This window comes from Scheffersomyces stipitis, chromosome 5 (assembly GCF_000209165.1).
Source record: "Scheffersomyces stipitis CBS 6054 chromosome 5, complete sequence".
NCBI lineage: Eukaryota > Fungi > Ascomycota > Pichiomycetes > Serinales > Debaryomycetaceae > Scheffersomyces > Scheffersomyces stipitis.
Window position 1 is genome coordinate 1,033,123 of NC_009045.1, and position 17,916 is coordinate 1,051,038.

At 41.2% G+C, this 17,916-nt stretch overlaps 8 protein-coding genes across 8 annotated transcripts; 4 read left to right on the forward strand and 4 right to left on the reverse strand. All coding sequences in view use genetic code 12, as the record gives it.

Annotated features, from left to right (window-relative positions):
* Window positions 1-851: 851 nt before the first annotated feature.
* PICST_47518 (predicted protein) lies at window positions 852-1,868 on the forward strand (the record flags this gene model as incomplete). The annotated part of the gene is made up of 1 exon (XM_001384834.1): window positions 852-1,868. One exon carries the CDS (start codon window positions 852-854, stop codon window positions 1,866-1,868), a length of 1,017 nt encoding a protein of 338 aa, XP_001384871.2.
* A 73-nt stretch (window positions 1,869-1,941) lies between these two features.
* On the reverse strand, window positions 1,942-3,255 carry BAT2 (branched-chain amino acid transaminase). The gene has a single exon (XM_001385171.1). The coding sequence runs from the start codon at window positions 3,238-3,240 to the stop codon at window positions 2,128-2,130; it is 1,113 nt and encodes a 370-aa protein (XP_001385208.1). The 5' UTR covers window positions 3,241-3,255; the 3' UTR covers window positions 1,942-2,127.
* Window positions 3,256-4,567: 1,312 nt separating this feature from the next.
* Window positions 4,568-6,307, forward strand: PICST_72662 (predicted protein). Its single transcript, XM_001384835.1, has 2 exons — window positions 4,568-4,642; window positions 5,164-6,307. Exons 1-2 carry the CDS (start codon window positions 4,634-4,636, stop codon window positions 5,902-5,904), a joined length of 750 nt encoding a protein of 249 aa, XP_001384872.2. The 5' UTR covers window positions 4,568-4,633; the 3' UTR covers window positions 5,905-6,307.
* A 15-nt stretch (window positions 6,308-6,322) lies between these two features.
* Window positions 6,323-7,573, reverse strand: PICST_60945 (predicted protein; the record flags this gene model as incomplete). Its single annotated transcript, XM_001385172.1, has 2 exons — window positions 6,323-7,068; window positions 7,120-7,573. 2 exons carry the CDS (start codon window positions 7,571-7,573, stop codon window positions 6,323-6,325), a joined length of 1,200 nt encoding a protein of 399 aa, XP_001385209.2.
* Window positions 7,574-9,145: 1,572 nt separating this feature from the next.
* Window positions 9,146-11,350, reverse strand: PICST_47348 (predicted protein; the record flags this gene model as incomplete). The annotated part of the gene is made up of 2 exons (XM_001385173.1): window positions 9,146-10,854; window positions 11,140-11,350. Coding segments are annotated over 2 exons (1,920 nt in total), but the record flags the coding sequence as incomplete, so codon positions are not given.
* Window positions 11,351-12,589: 1,239 nt separating this feature from the next.
* UGA1.2 (4-aminobutyrate aminotransferase (GABA transaminase)) lies at window positions 12,590-14,002 on the forward strand (the record flags this gene model as incomplete). Its single annotated transcript, XM_001384836.1, has 1 exon — window positions 12,590-14,002. One exon carries the CDS (start codon window positions 12,590-12,592, stop codon window positions 14,000-14,002), a length of 1,413 nt encoding a protein of 470 aa, XP_001384873.1.
* A 244-nt stretch (window positions 14,003-14,246) lies between these two features.
* PICST_32251 (predicted protein) lies at window positions 14,247-15,635 on the forward strand (the record flags this gene model as incomplete). The annotated part of the gene is made up of 1 exon (XM_001384837.1): window positions 14,247-15,635. One exon carries the CDS (start codon window positions 14,247-14,249, stop codon window positions 15,633-15,635), a length of 1,389 nt encoding a protein of 462 aa, XP_001384874.2.
* Window positions 15,636-15,765: 130 nt separating this feature from the next.
* PICST_46484 (predicted protein) lies at window positions 15,766-17,427 on the reverse strand (the record flags this gene model as incomplete). Its single annotated transcript, XM_001385174.1, has 1 exon — window positions 15,766-17,427. One exon carries the CDS (start codon window positions 17,425-17,427, stop codon window positions 15,766-15,768), a length of 1,662 nt encoding a protein of 553 aa, XP_001385211.2.
* Window positions 17,428-17,916: the final 489 nt, after the last annotated feature.

Genomic DNA, 17,916 nt, shown 5'->3' on the forward strand with positions numbered 1-17,916 from the left:
AAAAATTCTAACATCTTAAATGAGGATTCCATTTGAATTTGAAATTTATCTTTTCTTGAAGTGGTTATTATACAATGGCCGTTGAAGAACTGACATGGTTAGAGCTCGTATAGACTCAGAAGAACAGTTTATAATGACTCAAAATCATGCCAGAAACTCGAATAACATTGATTCAAGTAGTCTGTGTCCTTATCCTAAAAGTGGCTTGACTTCAGTCCAGTTCTCGTGTCCCTCATAATTGTGTTGGCGCTACCATGTTCTCCTATTCCAGTCTATTTTGTTGATATCAGCAGACTTTTGCCCAATTATGGGAGAGTCTCCTCTGAAAGTACAAAGAATTACAGCCTTGTCTCCAATATTTAATTCAAAACATTGTAGCATTTGGTTGCACGCAAAAACGTCTTGGTGATTTCTCAATTTCGCAGTTCCCCATTTTTAAGAATTAACCGACTAAGAATTCCAGTTCATCTTTTTTCTACGGCTAACCACAGATTCAACTTTAATTTCAATTTACTAACCACAACTGAAATCGGAAAACCACATCCGACAATTGCCTCAGGTTCAAGATTTTTCATCGTACTGGATTAGACGTATTGAAGTATTCAAACGTTTGAGAATTCATGAATCCTTCAAGTTTCTTCAAGATCAATATTCAAATTCAGTAAATTCAATTTTCAGTAGATATTTCAGCCTTATTCAGATCAAATCACTGGACTCAATTATATTGAATTGTACTCAATTATATCCAATTATATTCAAATACATTCAAATATACCAACTATATTCTGTTGGGTTTCAATTCCGATCATTTCATCAATATTTCATCAATTTCTTTATACTTAACATCATAGATGGCGTTCCTTTTCAAGCGAAACCCAAAGACTCCACAGGACATCGTGAGAGCGTTAAACGACCTGGTTCTTAAGCTTGACGTCAACAGCGACAACAACAAAAAGTATCAGGATGAGTGTGCACGTCTATTGGCACAAGTGAAGGTGGTTCTACATGGAGACGATGAGAACGATCCTCAGCCAGATCAGATTTCACACTTGGCTCAGGAAGTGTATGCCACTGATTGTCTCTATACACTTATAGCCAATTTGAAGAAGCTCAGTTTTGATCTGAGAAAAGATGTCTTGATTCTTTTCCTGACCCTTTTGCGACGGCAAATAGCTGGGAAGTCGCCTACTGTAGACTATCTCATAACCCAGCGACCGGAGATCATCGCCATGTTGATCAAAGGACCAGAATCTCAAGAAACGGGCCTTATATGCGGCCAAATTCTTCGTGACTGTATTAAATTCGAAGTAATCAACAAGTATGTGATTTCGAGCCCGTTGTTCTGGAATTTCTTCAAATACGTTCATTTGCCCGTATTTGAGATTGCTACTGATTCATTCACGACTTTGCACGATCTGTTGACAATCCACAAAAAGTTGGTGCTGGAGTTTTTGGCCAACAACTACGACGTGTTTACGACCCAGATCAACAAGTTAATCCAGTCAAATAACTACGTCACCAAACGTCAGAGCGTAAGGTTGTTGTCAGAGCTAGTTCTTCAGCGCCAGAACCAAGCATTTCTCAACAAGTACTTTGATGATTCTACGAACTTGAAGATCATTATGTTTCTTCTCAGTGACAAGCTGAAAAACTTGCAACTTGAAGGATTCCATATCTTCAAGTTTTTTGTAGCCAAACCAAAAAAGTCACAGAAGGTGTTGGATATTCTTGCGAAGAACAAGGAAAACTTTATTGAGTTCTTTAACGCTTTTGATATTCATAGCTTTAATGATGTCAACTTGGCAGATGAACGCGACTATATTCTCATGGAGATCCAGAAGTTACCTGAGATAGAGAGAATATCATAAATCTTAAACGTAGAACCTATAGGAAGTACCGTTCTATGAATAACAGCTTGTAAGGAATCTTACAGAGCATATTGTAAGCATTGTGTCTTATAGTATCATCTTAAGGATATCCCATTTTATGGTCTCCCTTCTTGTGATTCTCAACTCAAGTCTGTAATCGTATCACTCTCGCTACTGGTACCTACATAAATTTGCATATCTTCAATACACATACATCGTACACAGCTATTGTCTCTAAATAGTTGTAATGTCAAAAAATCTATTGAGCAACTCTGGACCAGTTTTTGTACTGTTCTTCACCGTATTGGATCTTTCTGATCCACTCAGCAACTTGAGCGGTCAATTCGCCGGAATCGCCAGCAGCCAAAGGAACTTCGATTTCCTTGCCCTTCCAGCCAATAGACTTGATAGGAGAAACAACAGCAGCAGTACCAGCACCAAATGCTTCGATCAACTCACCCTTGGCAGCTCTTTCTTCAACTTCACCAATGGTGAACTTACGTTCGGACACTACCCATTCGTTCTTTGGCAATCTTTCTCTGGTGAGTTCCAAGATCGAGTCTCTGGTGACACCTTCCAAGATGGTACCATCCAAAGGAGCAGTGGCCAACTCCTTGGTGCCGTCAGCGTTCTTGAATACAAAGAAAGCGTTCATGGTACCGACTTCGGTAATGTAGCCTTCCTCTCCGAATAACCACAAGTTTTGTTGGTAACCTCTCTTAGCAGCCTCTAACTGAGGTCTGACACAAGGAGCATAGTTGGCACCCAACTTTCTGTTACCTACACCACCTGGCCAGGCTCTAACAGCATAGTCAGTGGCTTCTAAGGAAACAGGCTTGAAGCCAGTACCATAGTAAGGGCCAACGGGAGATGCAATAACATACAAGAGTGCCTTATCTGGCGTACCTACACCCAATGACTCGGTGGTTCCGATCATAGTTGGTCTTAAATAAAGGGAGTAGCCAGCACCTTGTGGAACAAAGCTTTCGTCTACGAGCAAGAACTGATCAATGAGCTTCATCAACTCTTCACCATCAAAGGTTGGTAAGGCGATTCTGTCAGCGGACTTGTTCATTCTGTCCATGTTCTTGTCACCTCTGAAGGTTCTGATGTTGTTATCAGTGTCTCTGTAAGCTTTCATACCTTCAAATAACTCAAAAGCGTAGTGCAATACGACAGTAGAAGGATCCAAAGACAACTTGTGGTAGGGAGAAATGGTAGGAGTGCCCCAGCCGGCTTGAGCAGTCCATTCGATTTCCAACATGTGGTCGGTGAAGGTCTTGCCGAAGACCAACTTATCGTTGGGCAACTTTTCCTTGGGGGTGGTGGTCTTGTGGATCACAAGCTTGGAGGCATCTAATGGAGCAGACATGGATGAGTATCTGACGGAGTTAGTAAAATTGATCGAAGGGACCCTTGGGGATGTCACGATTCTTCTGAGGTAATTCATGTTCTGGACATATAGTTTACAGTGCACAGTTATGATAGGTCAGGTGTATGGTGGTTATAGTATTGTAGTCTATAGTGTGAAGACTTCAATGCTGGGTGAAAAAGTCTAGGGTATGATCGTTATGGTATATGAAAGAAGTCTATAATAGCCTGTAGGATGGAAATTTATAGTATGGAATTCTAAAGTACGGAAGTTTATCGTGTATAGTCTATAGTATACGTTATGCTGAATGGTTTGTGTTTATAGCAGCCTATAGCAAAAATGGAGTCAATAGTCCTCTCTATGATCTATTTCTGGTGGAATTGAGTATGATAGTAGTATATGGTTTCTGTCTATTAGGAAAGCTCGACCTGCTTCTTCTATGTGCTACGACCTCTCCAGAATTACGCTGTCCCCTTCAAATCTATACGTACTGGTTTGGTGACGGTGGTGAACTAAAATGAACCAGCCAGGAATCGTGAAAATCTTTTTCATGGATCTAGGGGACTGTATAGTGTCTATGAGTCAGGAAACGGTTGGAAGGTTCCGAATGGTAGCCGAGGGTATCAGCCGGTGCCGACTGAGGCTGCTGTCACTCATTGAGGTGTTGAAAGATACAATGGGAATTGGCGATTGTTCGCCATATTATCTGGCAAAGTTTGGTGGTTATCCGGTTGCAGTTGCTCGACTTCACCTAGTCTGTCTGGGGCAAGATAAGAATTAGGATTGGAAGCAGAGAGCACAGAGAGTGCAAGGTTAGGAACGCTGGTAGGTAGCCAATTGCTATATAAGGAGAAGTTCATGCTTCTACCAATACTGTAAGCATCTTCTCGTTTAGCTTTCTTATCTTGTTAGTCTTGTAGATGATTTTTTAACTATGGCATTCTTAACTATGGCACTCCCAACCGATTGCAAATCGCGAAAAGTTAGGCACCAAAATCGTAGGTTTACCAACGAACCCATTCGAACAATAAATGCAATAAAAACTATAAAAAAGTTCAAAATCCCAGATACGTTAGGCGTACCTACTCTTCTCTTCTCCTCAGTTCTCTCGTTTTAGTTGTTCTTCTCTCTTCTCTTTCTCTTTCTCTTATTCTTACTCTCCCTTCTCTATCTTCATCCAGTCCAGTTCAGTCTCCTCAGTACCTCACGTGACGGAAAATTTGCGCAAAAATCTGGCAAGCCATGAATGTTGAACCTGGTCACTATAAACAAACCTTACAAATAAGCCAATTCTGTATCAACAAACCCGCCATCAATCGCACTGTAGTAACGTTGAATGGCTCATTGATCAAGTTCAACCAGCCACAATTTCACAGACAAAAACAAATCCGCAATGTCTGAAGTAAGTATCGAATTCGCAGAAGTTATATGTTAGTCGTATACAAGAGGAGCAAAGAGATATAGTCCGATTATTGCTCTAAATATATCCATATGGCTTGCGTTTGCACAGATGAAACTGATTGAGGCCATATCCGTATGATTTACTATTGAATTGCTATCATTTGTGTGAATAGCTATTCTGTGTCTAATTACATTTTCCATGATTCTTCGAATGTCACTATTCCATGCATTTTTCTATTCATCTTGATATACTCGATGTCTTTTTGTTTATTTGCCGTTATCTGGCATCAATCCATATCTAATTGTTATCGTTGCGTGTATTCTAATCACGTCGTCTCAATCAAGTTGAAATATCTACATGATATATGATCCCCTACCTTTCCATCGGTATCCGTATGATATATTACATTTGCATTCCTAAAACACCCTATTGATGTATAGCACATCCCATATTATCTCATTACGATTATCTATTAATTCCTGATATCTCTTCTTTATTTATCACGCATACTAACCCCACAGGTAAAAAGAACCATAAGAATAACCACAGAACAACATATCCTAAAGGATGTGCCTCCAGTGGAAAATTACCCTATGAGAAAATGGAATATCCAGATCTCCATGTTGGACCAAAGCGGTCAGGAAATAGCCGCAAATATATTAGACAAGGTTACCTACACGTTGCACCCTACTTTCACTAACCCTATAAGAACAACCAAACAACTGCCCTTTCTAGTGGAAGAACAAGGTTGGGGTGAATTTGACATCCCCATCTCGATTCACATTCTCGGTTTGAATGGAAAGACTGGTGAAAGAAAGTTCAACCATGATCTCAACTTCTTACAAGAGAAATACGTCAACGATCATGTAGTCACCATCCCCGTGAGCAGCACAAAGAATCAAGTGTTAAACAAGTTGTTGTTGGAAAGTGGCCCATTGCCCTTTGACGACAATGTCAACAAACGTAAATTGGAGACCGGTAATGGCGCTGCTGATGCCAACAAGTTCAAGAAGCTGAAGGGCACTAACGGTGCTGCTGTTAAGGGTAGCATTGATTTGGAAAAGTTGGCCAATGGTTTAACTAAGTTAAGTGAGGATGATTTGATTGTCATAGTGCAGATGGTTACAGACAACAGAACCAGTGAGATGAATATCAAAAACGACGTCGACAACGGCGAGTTCACTATGGATTTGTACACGTTGCCCGAATCGTTGTTGAAGAGTTTGTGGGATTACGTCAAGAAGCACACTGGTGAGGCGTAAACATAAAAACTATGAACCTGTTAAACATCACCCTCCATCCAGAACCAGTTCAATGCCCTTTCTCACATCTCATTTCATTCTTTCTATTGTAACATATTATTGTGGTGTAGTCTGCCTATAGTCTACTAGTATAAGAGGTCCAGTTTAGTGTAGCTGTTCCATTAGGAGTTTAGTCTAGTAACGGCTTTACTTAACTAATCTTATTAATTGTGCTATTCTTGATACCTAGTCTGATCTTGTGGTTATAACTCTTCTGGTTATACTATCTTGATATATACTAGCTTTGGATAGTTATAGCTATAGTCTATCTTGTACTATAGCAGACTCTGGTACTGGTTGAGGTGTCTACGTTTATCTCTATATATCTGTATAACAAAATTCTTGCAATGTATCGATATAATTTACCTAGCTACACAAATCACACGGACCAGATTTTGATCGTGGAGTCCCATGACGACGTGGCAACGGCCGTTCCGTCAGGAGATACGCTTATATGGTTGATCTTGTTGACATGATCGTTTCCTACGGAGCCTACGATCTCATTCTTCAAGACATCCCATACTAAGCAGCCAAATTCTGAGTAGCATGCGTAGAGTAGTCTTCCACTATTGCTGAAATCAAGGGAAAAAACTCCCGGATTATCTATGCTAGAGTAGATGCTGATGGACCCTGTGCTCACCTGGTCAGTGGTGCTGTGTCTCCTACTAGGGATCTTGGCTTTGGGGATCTTGTGGTTTTGTTTCTGGAACTGAGATAAGAGAGAATAGTTGCTCAATTCGCAATCTGCTCTAATATCAAAGAGTCGAATTAGTCCATCATCTGAACCTGTTGCAAACGAGTTTCCATTAGGAAAGATCAGAACAGTGTTGATGTCGCTATTGGAGACAAAAAAACTCAGAGCAGGCGTAGGACTTCGTAAATCCCAAATCTTTGCACTACCGTCAGAAGAACCAGAAACAAAGAGGTTGTCATTGAGCTTATTGGAGGGAAAGATACTCATACAGAGAACGTCGCCCAAGTGTTCTACAAAATCTCGCGACTTGACTCCTTTGGTTATATCCCATAGCGAACAAGTCATGTCACCACTGGCTGTAATTATAGTGGTGTTGGTGATGAACCCGCAGTCTGATACATACGCTGTGTGGCCCTTGAACACAGACTGAACTGGCAAAATGTCAAGGTCATTTCCAGTAGCAGACCCTTTTCTGGCTTCACCTCTGGTGCCCCCAAAGCGGAAATCGCCATCCTGTTTTACCTTGTAGATAGTACAGGCATTGTCGAGTCCTGCGGACGCTGCTAGCTTTCCGTCTGACGAGTAGCTACATGTGAGAACCCATTGGTTCTCAAGATTGATAGCCTGTTTCTTGAAACCAGTAACGGCATCCCAGAGAATCATATAGCCGTCCTGACTAGCTGAAAGGAGCTTGCTTGAGTCGGAGCTCCATTGCGTTTTGGCGATCTTGTTATTATGGCCCCGAAGCGTATTGTAGAGCTTCAAATTGTTGAAGTTCTTGGGAATGCCTGGGATGGAATACGATATCTCGTCCAACGTAGAGTCGTGGAGCCTATTTTTCACTTTCTCCAACTCGTTGTACAACGCTTGGGCTTCGCTACGTGCTGCAATGATTTTGGTTTCGATGCCGTTAGGGTTTGCGTGGGGAGAAGTCATCATGATTTATAATTGTTGACGTAGCTTTATGACACTTTAATGATACCTGTTACAATGTATGAATTGAGTGATATGAGCCTAGCTGCCGAAGTAGTGCTAGTGCTAGTATTAGTCGTGCTGCTGGTGTTTCAGATGCTAGTAGTTGCTACTACTAGAGCTAATACTACACTAGTGCTAAAGCTACGACGAACTAGATCTAGCTCATTGCAAAGGAAATTGAAAAACTGTGTATGTCGCTGTTTCAGCCTTAGGGGGTCCACATTGGCGTCATGTCTGCTATTAGGCTCAATTCCAGCTACCACTACTATTTCTGGAATCACTGGCCCATTCCAACTAGTTGCCTGAAAATGATTATTTTTTGGGGCCATTCTCACAATTTTTCACCTGCGCTAATACTGTAGTTAAGCCTTAATCCAAACCTTAATCTACGCCTAAAACTGGAACTAATTGAAATCCCTACACGAAACTTCACGATAAACCTCTACAGTGGCGACCCTGTTCCATTGATCGCAGAAAAATGGGGTGTTGATACGGCAAATGTGTGTGCCAGATCTGAGCCTTATTTCCACCACTATTCTACAATACAAAACCACATTTGTCCAGGATATTATTTCGCTGAACAACCACGAGCCTGCTGATCCAGCTGGTAATAGTCAAAAACAGCTGATATTATCACTGAGTTCTGACTAAAAGCTCGCTGGTGATAATCTTCGTAGCACTGGAAAAAAGTGATGAAGTGTCCGATATTGATCCTCATTCGTAGTGTGTGGCTAGTCTCACTACTATTATTATCCAGCGCAATTAACACATTTTTATAGATCAAGGGACTACGAAACGGATTTCTAAGCGAATGCAGAACGCGATCCTGTTGGGAGATACTAGTCTAGTAGTTAATTCGATTTAAACTTGCAAGCCAGAAAACCCTGCAGTTGCATGGTGGAGAGGAAATTAAAGTGGATAGGGGTGTTTTCACATGTGGTTTGGGGCAGGGGGTCCTGTGGGGATTGTCCAGTGCTAAGCTATCTTGTGAGTGAAAGGTCATCCATGAAAAGGTTGATGCTACCAGACTTGGGACCTAGTACGATGTAATTCTATTTTTGTATTAACTACGGTCTTTGTATTTTCGTATAGAATCTCGTTTCAGACTTGATTTAGATTTGAATCTCATTTGATACATTTTGATGCTTTTGATTTTGTGTCTCGCAGATAGCTGCAATCGTATATTATCCAAATGTGTTATCTCTTACGCTGGAAGGCTTTCTTTTTGCAGTGCCTTCGTCATACAATTCCAATGGGAATACCTTCCCTATCCCTTTAGTTGTAATTTTTAAGCATCGTGAAAATGATATTTTTACTTCAAATTAGCCTTGCATGAAAATATCAAGAATATTATGCGCTCTGTAGTCGTTGATTTCTTTCATGTGACACACCCTCCTCCAGTTCCAATTGTTTATCTAGTTGCTGATGCTGCAGTTGTAACTGTGACTGTTCTTGTTGAATTTGATTAGATCCTTGCTCTACTTTATCTGCTTGTTCTACTTGATTTCCGCTTTTATCTTCTTGGGCTTGAATCTGTTCTGGTTTTCTCTGGTGTTTCAGGACATCTGGAATGGGAGCAGCTGCCGTTTTCCTGCTACGTGAGCCTCGCTTAGTGACTTTGTTCCTATCTTCTCTCTCAAGATCTCCTGTGACACGTTGGAGATAGCTCGGTACAGGCAAGCCGCTTTTCAAGAAAAACATCTTCCAGTTTCTGGCCTTATCTTTCAACTGTACTTGCGTACGGCCTTTCAACGATTCCGAAATCTTACCTCCATTACCAAACAATTCAAGAATCGTGGACCACTGTGGACCTTTCAATTCTAACGCGTGTCTTAATGCTTTTTCTTCTTCTTTCGTCCATGGTCTTCTCAGAGTATTTCTAACTGCAGATTGGGGGTTGATCCGTAAATGTATTTGTTGCTCCTGTATCTCTGACGGCAATAAGGCACTGGTAATTTGGCTTATCTCCTGCGACTTGAGCTTATTATTCTCGATATTTTCTGCGTCGGATATAGCTTGTGATGATGGACGACCGATTGCATCTGTCAGAGAATGTAATATAGCCTCCGATGTCTGCGAACTTAACAAATCTTCACTATGAGGAGTCTTGCTATCCTTCTTGGATCTAGGAGTTCTTCCCTTCTTGCCCCAGATAAGAAGTCCCATGTTCTTAGATACGTATTCAAAAAGATCTCTCAAGAAATTGAACCATTCGTATTCTTCACTGAGACTCTTTTCTCCGGTATGATTTAACAAAGTCTTTTTCCTGGCTTTACAGCGTTCGATGAAATCCATTTCTGTAGGAGACAAATTTTTCACCCCTCGTCTAGCAAGTATGATATCCCCTAAATTATGGGGCAAAATATCCTCCAAAATTTCCTCTCTAGATCTTTCTCCTGCTTCAATGGCAGAAATATACGCCTGTGTCTTCAAATCCAAATATAAAACGGCCTGTGGCTTTAAGAGCTTGCTTATCGTATCGCCTATAGTAGTGTTCACACCACTTTGCAAGCTCATGCTGTTTCTACCCATATTAGATAACGAATTTTCTGGATCCAAGTTATTATATGGACAAAACACGTCCAAAAACGACTCGTTTAAGTAGAAGAACCCCACTTCTATCGTACCCAAAGTTGCAGCCAAAAACGTCGCCAAGTTGACTTTTCTTAATGTAGATTCTATGCTCTGCTCTCTACTTCTAAACATGCTGGGGGTCTTTTCTCCTTCTTTCCACATACCTGGAGCTATATGTTCTACACTGAGGAATGGGTCCTCTTCTGAATAGAGACGCTTGGTGAACTCAAACAACGATGTCAAATCTCTATAGGTAGCTCCAGCTGGAGTGTCAGGGTTTGAAGCCAAGTCAATGATTTTCTGGTACGGCCCGATGGCTACCACTCGTAAAAGCTGTGTGGCCAAGTTGTCTAATGTAGGTAATGTATTTACTAACAACTGGATTCGTGGTGGAAGATAATCTGGTGCTACAATGGGCAATGGAAGAGCTGCCAAATGGGCGTTAGCTAATATGGCTAGAGGAGGCAACTGACTTGATAAAGCATTGTAGGCAGCAAGAGCAGAACTCGTATTGAACAACTCTGAATTGGCTGGAATCGAGATTCCTTCGTGAATTACTGTTTTCTTTCCCTCTTGAGATTCGGCTTCCTTTTTCTTCGTCGCTTGTGTAGCCTCATCGAGCTGGTTGGCAATCATAGCCAAACTCTCATTTTCATCAACAATGATATCTTCTTGGTTGCTACCATTATTACTTTCGATATTATTAGTATTATTTTGTTTTTCGTTGCTGGAATCGCTCGCAGCTTCTGATACTTCATCTCGATTAGAAGCTTCTGGAGCGGGTTCTTCTCTGGATAAGTCTGAACCTCTAGTTGGATGTTCAGTGTATGACTCTACGAATAAATTATCATCTTGTTTGTGAGCTTCTTGAACTTCCTGTTGTTTGTGGATTTCTTGTTGTTTATGAATATTTTGACTTTCATCATCATGCTTTTCGTGATTATCACTATGACTTTCTCGATCCTGTTGATTGTCTTGTTGGTTCTGATGTTCCGGAGGATTGCTCATTTCACGATGGTGCTGTTCTATGGCTCTGTCAAATTGCAACTCCAAATCGATTTCATGAGTCTGAGGATCTCTGGTCTTTTGCTTTTTGTTTTCGTCCTCTTCCTGGTTTTGATCAATTTCTTCATTGGTTCTCTTTCTAGAATTATCTTCCTCGTTTGTCACTGAAGCAATAGGAGGCTCTAAATTCTGTTGCTGACGTGAAATTTCGTCGCCTGCCGTTTCCACTGTGTTACTATTGTTTCCATCATTGCTGGAATTGTCAGTTTCGCCGAGAAGCTGCTCAATTTGCAACATATTTAGAACTTCTTGCTTGACTTGCGGATGTGAAGTTTCGTCTTTCTCGTGCGAGTTTTGTGCTGAAGCCTGTGATTCCGCGTTGGTTGCTATTTCTGGATGGGCTACAGATACGCCTGCCGTATCTTGTGACTCTGACATCGAACTGCCACTGAACTCTTTCTGGCTCTTGCTGAGTTGCAAAGAATTGAAATAATATTTGAATTGTATTGTTTATGTTTGTATAATTTTCTTATAGAAGAGCTGAGGTGTGCATGTAGGGCTGTTGTGTGCAAGATAACGAATTTTGCAATTGGAATAGAGAGAAAGATACAGAGAGTCAGAATACGGATAAAGAACTCTGGAAGAGCTCTGGAAAATCTCTGGAAAATCTCTAGAAAGTCTCTGAGACTGGGCAAACTTGAAGTTTGTAGGCAAATAGCAGAAGAACCTTGTTCTACTAGATAACAATATATGAGAGAACTACAACTGGGAACGAACTGTATCAAATCCACTTCATATCAGATGAACTCAGCTGTGAACCCTCTAACATTTCGGAAAAAAAGACAGCGAAAACTTTCTAGTCATTGGTTTGAGTCTTTGCTACTGCCAATGGCTTCCTACGCTTGGTTCATCTCCTCCTGCGTCGTCTCCATCACCACTTGTTCATTGGTCCATGGCTACTCTATCAGAGATAAGTGATTTTTATCTGCAGACTCCTTCTTCAACCATAATCTCCAGAAAAGTCTAGCTGCCACAGCTTTTAGATCGGCTTTCAACTTGCGGCTGAACCCTGTCAACAATTCTGCAGAAATATAAGCGAGTTGTTTCAGATCCATCTCGTTTCTGGCGGAATGCCCGTTCCTTAGAAAGCCCGGATAGACTCACTGGCTCTGGCTAGTGTATGCGCACCAATTCCTATTTTGTTAAGCGACTCGCGCGTTTCCCGTTTGGGCCGTGCCGCTACGAGCTAATATGGCCAGGAATTTTTCAGTGGAGATGATTCCCCAGACGTATATAAGGAACGAGAATCATCCAATTTTCCGCGTTTGATTCTGCTCAACTCCTTCTGGTATATTTGAGACGTCCCAATCCAGCAGCCGAATATCTCTGTTTTTTCCCATGTCCATCTCGTCGCTCTACTTCCCTACTGAGCCAGCTGCACCACAAGTAGTGTCCAGTTCTCCTGGCCCCAAGTCTCAGGCAGCCATCACTGCACTTGGTAATGTGTTCGATTCCAGAGCTGCCTATTTCGTTTCTGACTATGAAAAGTCTGTTGGTAACTACCTCGTGGACGTAGACGGCAACACTTACTTGGACGTCTACGCCCAAATCGCTTCCATTCCGTTGGGCTACAACAACCCAGCCTTGATCGAGGCTGCGAAGTCGGACAAGATGATCCGTGCCATAGTCGATAGACCAGCTTTGGGTAACTTTCCAGGCAAGGACTCGGAAGAAATCATTGCCGAGATCTTGAAGGTTGCTCCAAAGGGCCAGGACAAGCTCTGGTCCGGTTTGTCCGGTGCAGATGCCAACGAATTGGCATTCAAGGCTGTGTTCTTCTGGTACCAGTCCAAGAAGAGAGGCTACACTACCCAATTCACAGCTGAAGAAAACGAATCCGTCATGAAAAACCAGGCTCCAGGTTCGCCTGACTTGGCAATCTTGTCGTTTGAACGTGCTTTCCATGGAAGATTGTTTGCTTCGGGTTCTACAACCTGTTCCAAGCCAATCCACAAGTTGGACTTGCCTTCTTTCAACTGGCCAAAAGCTGAATTTCCATCTTACAAGTATCCATTGGACCAAAACGAAACAGAAAACGCTGCAGAAGATGCCAGATGTTTGTCTATTGTCGAAAATCTCTTCAACACCTGGAAAGTTCCAATTGCCGGTTTATTGGTTGAACCAATCCAGTCGGAAGGTGGAGACAATCACGCATCCAAGGCATTCCTCCAGGGCTTGAGAGACATTACCTTGAAGCACGGAGCTCTTATGATCGTAGATGAAGTCCAAACTGGTGTTGGTGCTACTGGTAAGTTGTGGGCTCACGAACATTTTGACATTTCTCCAGTTCCAGATCTTGTAACTTTCTCGAAGAAGTTCCAATCTGCTGGTTACTTCTTCCACGACCCAGAACTCGTTCCAAATTTCGCCTACCGTCAATTTAACACCTGGTGTGGTGATCCAGCTAGAATGATCTTGGCTGGAGCTATTGGCCATGAAGTCGTCAAGCATGACTTGCCAGCTGTAGCCAAGAGAGTAGGTGACTATTTGTACAAAAAATTGGAAGCTTTACAAACCAAGTATCCTAAATACATCAGAGACTTGAGAGGCAAGGACAGAGCCACCTTCATTGCTTGGTCATTGGCTGATGTAACTGCTAGAAACAAGTTCTTAGCCGACATGAAAACTGTGGGTGTCAATATTGGAGGCTGTGCCGAAGACTCTGTCAGATTGAGACCAACCTTGGTCTTCGAAGAAAAGCATGCTGATATCTTAGTGGACGCCATCGACAAGATTTTGTCTGGATACTAAGTCTACTCAATGTATTTAAAAATGTATATGTAATGAATGGCCCCATATAGATCTATTAAAGTTGCTGCCACGAGATGCGAAAAAAAAAAATTCTGCTTGTTTTTTGCACCCAATTTGCACCCAAAAAAATGTAGAAGTATAACCGCTGCAACTATTTTTTCTGTTTTTCATTTAGAATCTTATTCTTAAATCATTCAGGATCTTTGTTCCACTTAAATATCAGATATAAACTTTTTACATCATAATGCAAACGTTTGGACACAGGGATTTGGTTCTCTATTTTCTTCTTACCACGATAATCATCACCTACGATGGGCAGTTCTTCCAGTTTTTGTTTTTTCTTGTTCAAAACTCGCCATTTCTTATTGTCAAATTCCCCTACATTTATCTTACTAGAAGAATTGTATGTGCATTTCCTTTCCAATCAAACTTCTCCCAGCGAGCCACTAATAGCGAATACTTGGTGGTTCAGATGCTAAGATATCTTTACAAGATCCTCCCAATGAGCAGCACTGCGCGGATATTCTTGGACCAACGTGTTTTTGAGATTCTTCACAGAATAAGGAGAATCAGGGAGTTCAACGACGGTTTGGGTGACATTTTGTTTAGCAGGTATCTGAACGTTGGAGAAGGTCAACAGGATACGGAGGGCTTGTGGATTTACTCCAAAAGCAGAGCTGACACCAAGCCCCATGATATATTGGTTCTTTATGTTCATGGCGGTGCTGGTTTTGGAAGAGGAACAAGTCATATGTATACTGAATACTTGTCTATTTTCACATTGAATTTGTTGGAGCAGGGATTCTCCAACCCAGGAATCTACGTGCCTACTTTTCCTGACGACAAGTTTGACAAGTATCCCCATCAACTTGGCACTGTTTTGAAAGCGTACGAATATTTGACTTCTATTTCCAATGAAAATTGCCATTTGGCTGTTATGGGTGACTCCAGTGGTGCTACATTGTGCTTGTCATTATTATTGACGTTGGCCGAACCATCCCCCATGCTTGTTCGAACTCTACTAGCATCTCAGAAGGAGAAACTCAAAATTGAAACTACTGAACAACTAGCGGAATATTACCAGAACTTGAAAAAGCCGGCAGTGGCATTGCTTGTCTCACCAATTACAAATTTGTTTACCGACGATACTGGGAGCCTCAAAAGTACAACTTCTAAAGATGACTACTTGAGCGTTCAAGTAGTGAGAGGTTGGGCACAAGAATACCTCCAGGATTCTCTTTATTATGAAGAATACAAGGATAGTGAGCTAGCTTACTTCGATCCTGGACAAGTGCAAGATAAGACCTGGTGGAAGAGAGCCATGCCCAAGTATGGAATGCTTATCAGTTATGGTAGCGAAGAATTACTCGCTCCTGAAATTGAGACTTTTATCCTGAAACTACTGGACGAAGAGATTGGATCCAAAATCAGAGTTGACAAACAGGATGCACAGGTTCACAATTGGGGTTTACTCGCCTTCTACACTGAGAGGTTAATCGACCACCGTGAAGTCAGTCTCCAGATTTTCTCTTCTGTCATTTCAAGAATGTTGCTCTGGAATACGGTCAGCTACTTTGACTCTGGTGCAAAGCATCCTACCAATATTGTAACGATTGATGAAGACTATGTTTGATGGTGAATTATGAAAACTTAGTAATCTTGTTGAGGTAGTATTTAATTGATCAATATAGATAAACTGATCAATATATGGTTCTTATTCTCTGTATTTAGTGTTTATTTCTATATGCTATCCCCTAATTACTCTACAATGACCATCCTTCGGCATAAACTTTCTTGTCGTCGTCGGCTGCGAAAAGATGATCAAATTCTTCATATTCCAAAGCAGCTGCAGTTTTGTACTTTCTGGTCTTTTCACTGTCCAACAAAGTGAGGTAACTCCAGTCCAAGAAATCTTCCATGTTGTAACTGTGCTTTCTGAATGGCTCACCGAAAACCTTCGCCAAAGTAGCGATATTAGGATGGTAGTGGGACATCAAGGTTTCCAATTCCCACAAAGAAGAACGAACTGCATTCGTCTTAAGAGGATCCTTTTCGTTGTAGTCGTATGGGTCACTGTAGTCTTCAGCCTTGGAGCCTTCGATGTTGTGCAACATGATCATACAAGTAGGATGCCTTTTTAACAAATTATAGATGAAAGGAATCACTATGACTACACCTGAGGCACTTGCTCCAAGAGATAATCTAGCCAATTTCTTAATAAACGAGGCTACCAAATTAGATGACAAGTGCGTAGATGTGAGGAAAAGATCACACAATCTGAAGAATCTGGATCTGTAACGGATATACAACAACTCTGGGGTCAATAACGAGTACAATTTGGTGTAGAAATCAGGGTATTCGAGGTTGTACTTTCTCATCAATTCATAGAGAGAGTTTAATGCAAGAATAGGGATTGCTGGGTCATCAGAAATATCGTAGCAATCAGTCAAGAAATCCATGATGCTCTGTGGTTGTGCCATGTTAGGGATGATTCTCTTATGCAATATAAGCAATATGGACTTATATTGCGAAAGTTGCAATGGATATGACAATACCTGAAGAAAAGCTTTCTGGTATTGGGTCTTGAATGTAGACTGTTTGTATGCAATAGAAGGTAACTTTCTTTGGATCCAAGTCGATTGGTTTTCTAATTCTTCGGCGTCTTGTGTGAAGAGCAATTCGTTTCTGGTCAAGGTTAAGAAGTTAGCAAAGATGGCTCTTAACTGAGAATCTGTCTTGGTATTCTTCCAGTCCTCCAACACTTCACCGAAGTTGTTGAAGAAGTAGAATTGCAAGTCCCAATGTTTCTTAAATTTGTCTACGAATTCCAACACTATGAAGTTATCAGATGATCCGTCTGAAAGAATGTCACCGTTCTCACTTAAAAGAAGCGATTCTACAATCTTTCTATATGTGGTGTTGGGGAAAAAAAGATCGTTGGATCCAGACTTGAAATGCTGACTTTCAATTTTGATGAGGTTGAGGAGGATCTCAAGCATGTCCAATTGCAAGGAAGTTTCCTCTGCAAACTTGGAAACAATGAAATCACATGATGTATCCACAAACGTGTTGTACTTGTTAACTAACCATTTAACTAAAAGCTTCCTATTGTCATCGTCTGATTTCTTTGCGACCAACTTACCTTCCTTAATGAGATTCAGGAAACATTTGAAAAGAGAAAATGTCAACTGACGTGCCGAGATCTCTGTTTTCTCATCATTCAGTAGCACAAGAGTGGCCTTGATAATCCTATATTGGTTCAAAAGTTCTACAAGATTGTTGAACTTGGAAGACTTGTGAACCTCATCTATTAAACTGTGGATTTGTTCAGTTGTCAAAAGATCTGGTTTGACCACTTTGGGATCGTTCTTTCTCGCCTTTGCTTTACTCGACTTGGAGTTCTCTAATTTCCGCTTAGGCGCCATTTTGAAAGCAATGATATAGTTGAGTCCTCTGTATTTAACTATCTCGGAAGTTCAATTCTATGCTTGTATTTGGGGTTCTAAAGTGAAAAATCCACTAGATGAGGTCTGCATACAGTCCAAACTTTTCGAAGCGTTACCCGGACTTTCCAAATTTTTCAATATAACGAACTGGAGATCCACTATAATGAGTATCATTATATATTCTTCTGTTCTTTGTATGACCTTCCAAGTTTTATACTCATATGATGAAATCTCGCGTTTCTATCCATGACAGATCCCTCTGGAGTTGAGTTGAAGTTCTGCTTCGATTCCTCCGGAAACGGCCTCTTGTACGAGAGACCTGGGTTCTACTGGTGAGAGCGTTTGGCGCAACCATTCTTGTTACATAAAGAAAAGACGCTGAAAGAACTTCTGACCCCTAAAGCATGGAAGGATTTATATTCAATTTATTTATTTGTGAGTTTCAATCTCAATTCTTTTGTAAATTAT